The sequence below is a fragment of the Microcaecilia unicolor genome, chromosome 10 (genome assembly GCF_901765095.1).
Source record: "Microcaecilia unicolor chromosome 10, aMicUni1.1, whole genome shotgun sequence".
Taxonomy (NCBI): Eukaryota; Metazoa; Chordata; class Amphibia; order Gymnophiona; family Siphonopidae; genus Microcaecilia; species Microcaecilia unicolor.
The window spans coordinates 196,605,630-196,615,884 of NC_044040.1; the positions used below are offsets into that span (position 1 = coordinate 196,605,630).

The window sequence follows — 10,255 nt, forward strand, 5'->3', positions numbered from 1 at the left end:
TCAGGAATGGAAAAATCAGATTCTTAGAAAGGGTAAATGTGCAGTTATTACTAATCATATCAATACACCAACTTTAGGAAATACAAAAGAGGCAGATTAAGGTGGCCAAGCATGTTTTAAGAGACAGACTGATTCAGTCTTGGTTTTATCCAATCACATCCCTGGATTTGCAGTTCTTGCTTCTCTAAGAAAAACAGGAGTGCAAACCTAGGGGCCCTTTTACTAAGCCGAGTGTCTACACACGCCCAAAAATGGAGTTATCGCAGGCTACCGTGTGGCCCTTGTGGTAATTTCATTTTTGGTGCGCATCTGCTATGCACGCCCGAAAAATAGTTTTTATTTTCTGGCGCACGTCAGCTACGCGCTTCAAGTGGCATTTGGCGGGCGTAGGACGTGGTAGAGAGAAGCCTGCAGGGCCGGCGTAGGTTGACTATAGTTATTGCGACAGGCAATGGATCTGAGATAGAACCTGGGGAGGGGGTTCAGATGTTGGGTCATTTAACCCCCCCCCCACTCTATTATATGTATGTACAGGGGTAGGAGTGGGGGTGGGAAAGGCCCACCTAGATTAACTCTCGGCCCACCCAAAATGACAGGTCTGCCTACGCCCCTGGCTTAGTGCATTCTAACACTTGACTTTCCTGTGTGCTGAGCCTATTTTTACGGTGGCATTTTCCATTTTATAATTTGATGATCGTGTGCTAATGTTGTCATTAGTGCACAGCCAATGCAAATAATTACTGCAGGAGCATTAATTGCCTCCTATTTAGAAGTGCTTCAACACCCACTCCCCACTGCTGTCACACCCCCTCCCACAAAATAATTCAGAAAAATAAATAGCCCAATTTGGCGCACAATTTAATTGACTAACAAGCCTATTAGCACATTAATTGGGCTCTAACAATCAATTATTGGTGCTAATTGGCAACAATTTGGATTTACGCACACATCTTGCTAAGTTCTATTCTAGAAAGATACGTGCATAAATCCTTTCACCACGCAATTGAAAAGAGAGCATGGGCGGATCGGAGCATTCATTAAAAAATGCAAACACTATTATAGATTTTGGAGGACCTGCACCTGATTTGGGTGTGGGGATTTACACCAGGGTTTAGTTGCTGTAAATTCCCACACCTAGAATTTGGACACACACACTATTCTATAAAGGGTGCCCGGGGTGGTCCAAGACAATCTGGCGCCTGAGGCGAGGAATGAGCCTGCCACCGCCACTCTCTGAGGTGAGGAATGAGCTGCTACCGCCCTTCCTTCCCCATCCCCCAGCAGCGATTCCCAGAGGCTGCCCTGTCGCCGGTCCCGGCCCCTTCTTTCTACTGCGGCCCACCTCTCTGATATAATTTCCTGTTTACTTGGAGGTGGGCCACAGTAGACAGTAGGGGCCGGGACCGGCAGCAGGGCAGCCTCTGGGAATCGCTGCTGCTGCCTTTTGGAATAACGAGAAAGAAAAGGCAAATTGGTGGAAAGGGGTTGGGGAAGTAAGGGCGGAAGGCGATATTGCCTCAGAAAACTGCCACCTGAGACCCCCACTCCTGGTGTGCCCGACTCGAGCACCACTTATAGAACAACATTCAGTGCACATTTTATGGCACCCAAATTTGAGTGCCATCTACTGAATTTAGAGGTCCTTTTACAAAGGTGCACTAGTGTTTCTAGCGTGTGATATTCATATCAAAATATAATTAGTAAAAACCTACTTGTTTAAAGGTGTAGTTTGAGATTCTGGGGGTTGGTCTTTTGGGCATAATAAAAACTGAGATTAATCATTTTCTCTGTTTCTATGTAATGGTTTCAGATTTTAAGGCAGAACCTGGGCTTAGGTTCACTTAGGGACACTTTTACCAAACCGTGGTAAAAAGCGACCTTAGCGCATGCTTACACGGGTCATTCCCGTGCGCATGGGTAAAATGGCCGAATTTCTGATTTTTTTTCTATTAATGGCCATAGACTAAGGGGTCCTTTTACTAAGCTGCGCTGAAAAAGGGCTTGCAGTAGTGTAGGCGTGGGTTTTGGGCATGCGCCAATCCATTTTTCAGCACGCCTGTATAAAAGGCCTTTTTAAAATTTTCGCCAAAACGGACGTGTGGCAAAATCAAAATGGCTGCACATCCATTTTGGGGCTGCAACCTTACCGCCAGTCATTGACCTAGCGGTAAAGTCTCACGTGGTAACCTACGTGCGTAAAATGCTACTTGGTGCGCCTCCGATACGCGCATCCGAAAAAATAAAAATTATTTTTCGGACACACGCCAAAAGTGAAATTACTGCAGGAGCCATGCGGTAGCCGGGCGGTAACTCCATTTTGGCGCACATTGGGCACGCATAGATGTAAAAGGGCCCCTAATTTTCCCATTAGCACGTGGTCATTTGCACGTGAGTCCCTACCGCCAACTATTTTGTAAGAGGTAAGGGCTCATGCACTAACTACGCGCTAATCAGTTACCACGCGGCAATGTAGCTGATTAGCGCAGAACACACTTACTCTTTCTCCCCCCAGACCCGCCCCAGTGCTAAAAAAATAAAATCTAGATTTTAGTGTGTGCGTAGCATGCGTCAATGTCAAAATTACCGCGGGACACCTGAGCACACCCTGCAGTAAAACCTTTTTAAGCTTACCATAATTTAGTAAAAGGACCCCTTATTGTTTCTTGTTTTGTGGTAAGTTTTAAATTCTCAGCCCCATTTTAGAAAGGTCAAAGAAGTTGGAATTGTGACATCTCTCTCTCTCTCCTTCTCTGCTCATATCCAGCAGACCGCCAAGACCTGTCGTTTCTTTCTTTACAACATCCGTAAAATCCGCCCCTTTCTTTCCGAGCACTCTACCAAAACCCTCATCCACACCCTTGTCACCTCTCGTTTAGACTACTGCAATCTGCTTCTTGCTGGCCTCCCACTTAGTCACCTCTCCCCTCTCCAGTCGGTTCAAAACTCTGCTGCCCGTCTCATCTTCCGCCAGGGTCGCTTTACTCATACTACCCCTCTCCTCAAGACCCTTCACTGGCTCCCTATCCGTTTTCGCATCCTGTTCAAACTTCTTCTACTAACCTATAAATGTATTCACTCTGCTGCTCCCCAGTATCTCTCCACACTCGTCCTTCCCTACACCCCTTCCCGTGCACTCCGCTCCATGGATAAATCCTACTTATCTGTTCCCTTCTCCACTACTGCCAACTCCAGACTTCGCGCCTTCTGTCTCGCTGCACCCTACGCCTGGAATAAACTTCCTGAGCCCCTACGTCTTGCCCCATCCTTGGCCACCTTTAAATCTAGACTGAAAACCCATCTCTTTAACATTGCTTTTGACTCGTAACCACTTGTAACCACTCGCCTCCACCTACCCTCCTGTCTTCCTTCCCGTTCACATTAATTGATTTGATTTGCTTACTTTATTTATTTTTTGTCTATTAGATTGTAAGCTCTTTGAGCAGGGACTGTCTTTCTTCTATGTTTGTACAGCGCTGCGTATGCCTTGTAGCGCTATAGAAATGCTAAATAGTAGTAGTAGTAGTAGTAGTGACATCAGGGGCGTAGCCAGACACCCAATTTTGGGTGGGCCTGGGTCCAAGATGGGTGGGCAGAAGAACCATGCCCCTTACCACAGGTGATCTGGTCTCTCCTCTCACCTGCATGCCATATGGTCTCTCAAACACACCCCCCTCCCCTGCATACCTTTTAAATAGCAGATTTTCATCGGCAACATGCAGCTACTAATACACACTGCTCAGGTTGGCCCCACAGCCTTCCCTCTGATGCAACTTCCTGTTTCCGCATAGACGGGAATATATCAGAGGAAAGGCTGTGGTGCTGGTGTGAGCCGTATGCATCAGTCGCTGCTCACTGCAGGTGAAGATGTGCTATTTACAAGGTATACAGGAGGGACAGTTGTTGGGAGTTTTCGGATGGTGGGACTTTGGGATCCCTGCCAGCCACAACATAGATGTGCTGCTACTAGGTGGGCCTCAGCCTAAAGTGGGCGGGCCTGGCAGATCAGTATATCTCAAGTTTCAGTAGCATTTTAGAACAGACGTGATCCTGCTCTGAAAATACAGGAGAAATGGACGTTTATGCACCGGATGTGTGCAACATAATCATCCATTTTAGTAAAACGAAAGTAGGAAACATCAACAAGCATCAAAGTCAGCAAATAACCAGTATTATTGAATAGATTTTCATCACGCAGCTCTGGGACACCTAAAGGGGGTGCCCGCTTATAGAATTGCTCCCAAAGTATATAACTAGAGCGATTCATTCTTTTCCACTCATCTCCCTTAATGACAAACACTTACCTGACAAGATGGAAGCAACGGCTGCAATGATGAACGAAATGATCACGCCTGGCCCTGCCATTTCCTTAGCAACCAGGCCGGATACGACATACATTCCTGTACCCACACAGCTCCCGACACCCAGTGAGACCAAATCCACCGTGGTAAGGACCCGGGCCAGTTTGGTTCCATGAGAGCTGATCATTCCTCTCCCCTCCAGCATCGACTCGACTGGTTTGGTGCGCAAAATCCTGGAGCTGACGGCGTGCCACGTGGCACCCCACTGGATTCGTCTGGGATCCATGTAGGACAAGAAGCCGCTCATTGTCTTTAGAAAGAGGCAACTATTTAAGAAAGCTCGGTGAGCGCAACCCGGTTTTCAAAAGGAACGTGTCAGCACGGGCTTCAGCTGGAAATGCTTCCTGGTTTTTTTTTTTTTTATGCAAGAACCACATTAACTTTAAACCACAAACATGGACACTGGGAGGTGAAGTGCTTTTCCTGCTGGAATTCAAGATGTATTTTGGGAGTCTGTAAAAAATGAAGATAGAAAAAAAAAAAGAGATTTGTGAGGCATAACATAGTTACATAGTAACATACATAGAGGGGCATAATCGAACGAAAACGTCTATCTCCATGGGCGTTTATCTCCAAGAACGGGTCCGTGAAGTGGCGGACCGAACCGTATTTTGGGGAAAAATAGACGTCCATGTTTTATTCGACAATTTGTGAGCTGGGCGTTTTTGTTTTTCAGCGATAATAGAAAATGAAAGCGCCCAGCTCAAAAACGAATACATCCAAGGCATTTGTTCGTGGGAGGGGCCAGGAGTCGTAGTGCACTGGTCCCCCTCACATGCCAGGACACCAACCGGGCACCCTAGGGGGCACTTTTACAAAAACAAAAAAAAAGGTAAAAGAGCTCCCAGGTGCATAGCACCCTTCCCTTGTGTATTGAGCCCCCCAAATCCCCCTCAAAACCCACCACCCACAAGTCTACACCATTACTATAGCCCTAAGGGGTGAAGGGGGGCACCTACATGTGGGTACAGTGGGTTTGGGGGGGCGGTGTGGAGGGCTCCCATTTACCAGCACAAGTGTAACAGGTGGGGGGGGGGATGGGCCTGGGTCTACCTGCCTGACGTCCACTGCACCCCCTAATAACTGCTCCAGTGACCTGCATACTGCTGCCAGGGAGGTGGGTATGACATTTGAGGGTGAACATAAAAAGTTGTGAAACGGCATATTTTTGTGGTGGGAGGGGGTTTGTGACCACTGAGTGAGTCAGGGGAGGTCATCCCCGACTCCCTCCAGTGGTCATCTGGTCATTTAGGGCACATTTTGGGGCCCTATTCGTGGAAAAACAGGGTCCAGGATAAGTGCCCTAAATTCTCGCTAAAAACGCATATTTTTTTCCATTATCGGCGAAAGGCGCCTATCTCTGATCGGCCGATAACCACGCCCCAGTTCTGCCTTCACCACGCCTTTGACACGCCCCCATCAACTTTGTCCGCATCCGCGACGGAGTGCAGTTGAAAATGTCCAAATTCGGCTTTCGATTATACCGCTTTATTCGTTTTTGTGAGATAAACGTCTATCTCCCGATTTGGGTCGCAATATAGGCGTTTTTCTTTTTCAATTATAAGCTGGATAGTAACATAGTAGATGACGGCAGAAAAAGATCTGCACGGTCCATCCAGTCTGCCGAACAAGATAAACTCATATATGCTACTTTTTGTGTATACCTTACCTTGATTTGTACCTGTCTTTTTCAGGGTACAGACCGTACAAGTCTGCCCAGCACTATCCCCGCCTCCCACCATCGGCTCTGGCACAGACCGTATAAGTCTGCCAAGCACTACATTAAGTAGCTTTTAATGGCACAGAAATATGTAAAAGCGACCAACTGTAAACAAATATTAATAGTGAATTGGACGTCAAAAAGGAATTTATAGAAATTTCATTAGATATACAGTTACGTTTCTTGTGCTCACGTGCTGCCTTCTTAAACCAATGTTCGACCCAACTTGGTTTACAAAGTAATCAAATACACAAGAAATACAATAAGGAGTCATTTTGTCGGCATCTGGAGCTCACAGAACTGTGTTTATTTGTGAAGTCAAGTAGTACTTGTATAATTTCCCCGGGGTTTATGCAGATAAAAGAGTTCAGAAAACATATCACCCCATATTCAGCCACTACTGTTTGCCTTTTTGAAAAGTCAGACGACGGAAAAAACTCAAGAAAACAAAGCAGTGTGGTAAAAAGTCTTTAATACTGTTCAGTTCATTTACTGGTATAAAAGTCACCTGCCCAATGTGGCCATGTTTCAGCTTGTGCCTGCTTCAGGGACATATGATGTTGCCCTAATAGGGAATCTCAGATTTAACTGTCAAGATTTCATACGTCCAGCATTGAGATCTAGTCAATTCCTTTCAGCAGTTCAAGAATCTTTTGAGCTGGTACTGTAAATCAGCCCTTGTCTGTGTTATCAGTGCAGTGTGTAGTCCTTTGGTAAATCAGACCTTATTTACTTATTTATTTATTAGGATTTATATACATTTGTCCTTTAGATTGTAAGCTCCTTCAGCAGGGACTGTCCTTCTATGTTAAATTGTACTGCGCTGCGTAGCCCTAGTAGCGCTTTAGAAATGTTAAGTAGTAGTAGTAGTAGTAGCAATGGGCATTTCCATGTGGCTCACACAGAATTTGTTTTAGGCAGTTACTGATCTTTTTGCCAGCTCTTATCTTCTGATTGTGGACTGTCTGTTGGGGTTTTCACCTCTCTTTGATGGTATTTTTGAAAATGCTGGTTGTGGTGGTAAAAGAATCCAGATAATAAGCGCCAGTATCCAGACTGCAGCTGGCGCTGAATATCCAGACACAACTACTACTACTTATCATTTCTATAGCGTTACTAGACGTACGCAGCACTGTACACTTGAACATGAAGAGACAGTCCCTGCTCGACAGAGCTTACAATCTAATTAGGACAGACAAACAGGACAAATAAGGGATAGGGACAAAGAGAAGCAAGATTCCGGAATCCCAAAGAGTAGCACGATTCCATGCAGAATCCAAAAGAGTAGTAAGATTCCGGAATCCCAAAGAGTATCAAGATTCTGTGCAGAATCCCAAATAGTAACAAGATTCCGGAATCCCAAAGACTACTACTACTATTACTTATCATTTCTATAGTGCTACTAGACGTACGCAGTGCTGCCCACTGGACATGAAGAGACAGTACCAGCTCGACAGAGCTTACAATCTAATTAGGACAGACAAACAGGACAAATAAGGGATAAGGGAATTACTAAGGTTGGTACTGAACGAGTAAGAGTTAGGAGTTAAAAGCAGCATCAAAAAGATGGGTTTTTAGCCTAGATTTGAAGACGGCAAGAGATGGAGCTTGACATACCATCTCAGGAAGTCTATTCCAGGCATATGGTGCAGCAAGATAAAAGGAATGGCATCTGGAGTTAGCAGTGGAGGAGAAGGGTACAGATAAGAGATATTTACCCAGTGAATGGAGTTCCCGGGGAGGAGTGTAGGGAGAGATAAGAGTGGAGAGGTACTGAGGAGCTGCAGAGTGAATGCACTTATAGGTCAATAAGAGGAGTTTGAACTGTATGCGGAAATGGATAGGGAGCCAATGAAGTGACTTGAGGAGAGGGCTAATATGAGCATAGTGATACTGGTGGAATATAAGTCATGCAGCAGAATTTTGAACAGATTGAAGGGGAGAGAGATGGCTTAGTGTGAGACCTGTGAGAAGCAAGTTGCAATAGTCTAAGCGAGAGGTGATAAGAGCGTGGATATGGGTTCTGGTAGTGTGCTCAGAAAGGAAAGGACGAATTTTGGATACTGGCGATATTGAGACCAGTGTCCCAATAACTGGATAAATCTAGGACTGTCCTAATTTTATCTGTATTGCTACTGGAGAGTGGGCCGAATGTTGCTACTCTTTGGATTACTCAGTGCTCTACCCTTGCTCCTCCCATGCACCTCCCTGGCAATATCTGGATAGTGCCTAAGTGCTCTATAGGAAAAGTCAGTGGTGCTATACAGATAGGACTAGATTCTGTAAATGGAGTCTAAAGATAGGAGCCGTAGTGATGCACTTTAAGTTAGTATTCCATAAAGGTCATTCTGCAGAGAGCGCCCTTTAGAAAATGCTAGCAGGTTCTATGGCACCCAAAATTGGATGCATTCTAAAGATGTGTGTACAACTTAATTGGCTAACAAGCTCTCAGCCATCAATAATTGGGTCATAACAACATGAATGGGCATTGATTAGGATTTGCGCATTCATCTGGTTACATGCTATTCTATAATAAGTGCAAAGTACAAACAATGCTGGGCACCTACATCCCATAGCATGTATAGCAAAGGGGGGCGACAGTGGCATAGCAAGGGCAGGGAGGTGGGGGACAGTTCGCCCCGGGTGCACGCTGCTGGAGGGTGCAGAGAGCAGCCGCGCGCCTGTCGGCTCTGCTGGTTCCCTGCTCCCTCTGCCCCGGAACAGGTTACTTCCTGTTCCGGGGCAGAGGGAGCAGGGAGCCAGCGGAGCCAACAGGTGTGTGGCTGCTCTCTGCACCCTCCAGCAGCCAAGAATGCACCTGGGGGGGGGGCTTGATGCGCTGGGGAGGGAGGGTGTCATTGCGCCGGGGGGGGGGTGTCATGCTGCACCCTAGGGGGACAGACGCCGCTGCACCGGGGGGGGGTGCGCAGCGGCGATCCGCCCCAGGTGGCAGCCGACCTAGGATTGCTACTGGGGGGCAAAGCCATGGGAGGGGCATGGGCATGTCAGGGGCATTCCAAAAAGTTGCATGTGTTGTTATTGAATAATGGGTCAGCACATCCAACTCGGGCAGCAGCGTTTACACTAGTCTGGTGCTAAGTGCGATTCTATAAAGGGCATGCTCCCTTTATAGAATCATGCTAAGTGCCAATCTTTTCCAGCATCATTTTTGAGCACCATTTATAGAATCTGGCCCTTGGTGTGCATTTTCTCCCAAACTCTAGATATATTGTGCCTTAATTTCGGCACAGAAATCGAAGCGTATTCATATAACTTAATGGGTTAATTAGCTAATCAGAGCTGTCAATTGGATGTTAACAAGCAATTACCAACACTAATTGGCATTAATTATGATTTACATGCACAACTCACTGAGCATATACTGTAACGTGGTATGTGTAAATTCCAAGTCACACAGTTGAAAAGCGGTGTGGTTATGGATGTGAAATGGGTGTTTCTAAAATCTATGCACGTTATTATTGAATATACCCACCTAATATAGGCATCGGGATTGACGCCAAATAAAACATGGCCTAAATGGACGTGACCATATTTGGTCATGTCGAGAGGTCCTCAGCGTATTCTATATACCTGAATTTTGCGTGGCACCTTTTTTTTTTTTTTAATTTATAGAAGTTTTTATTGAGTATTGAAAGGCAAAACATAGCTAAAAAAAAGTTACAGCAAGCCACATAAGGCTACTAAAGCAAATACAACAAGGGAAGAACATAACAATTTTGGGACACTGTAAGGGCTAAAAAGCAGAATTTGAATCCAGTAAAATATTGCAATCAGGTCCTGTGGTTCTGGCTCTCTTATTTGGCAGCTGCTGGTGTCATAGGCTGCTATGATAAATGAGAGCATTCATTTTATTAGATTTCCTAGCACAGAGAAGGCAATGACGTCTATAATGTAATGCAATATAATATATGCACATGGAAATGAAACTTGTTTGTGAAGCAGCGCTAAAGATTTTTCTAATCCCAGCTCTGCATTACGCCCAATTTTAGTGACATGAGGTAAAATTCAACTGTTCACATATAAGGCAGATCTATAGCCCCTCCCTATCTCTTTATGTCTTTCTAGGTCGTGAGATTTTTTTTTTGTTTTAATTCAGCTATTTGTTTCTGCTGCTTTAGTCTTATTGGTCAAGTGTTCTTGGCCTTTTTTGGGGCTA

The 10,255-nt window shown here is 45.5% G+C and overlaps 1 protein-coding gene across 1 annotated transcript in view; it reads right to left on the reverse strand.

The window, feature by feature from the left end:
* SLC7A14 (solute carrier family 7 member 14) overlaps positions 1–4,605 on the reverse strand; it is a 44,476-nt gene extending 39,871 nt beyond the window's left edge. Inside the window, exon 1 of the mRNA XM_030216487.1 lies at positions 4,302–4,605. Within this exon, the coding sequence (XP_030072347.1) occupies positions 4,302–4,605 (304 nt within the window). The remainder of the gene's footprint in view (positions 1–4,301) is intronic.
* Positions 4,606–10,255: the final 5,650 nt, after the last annotated feature.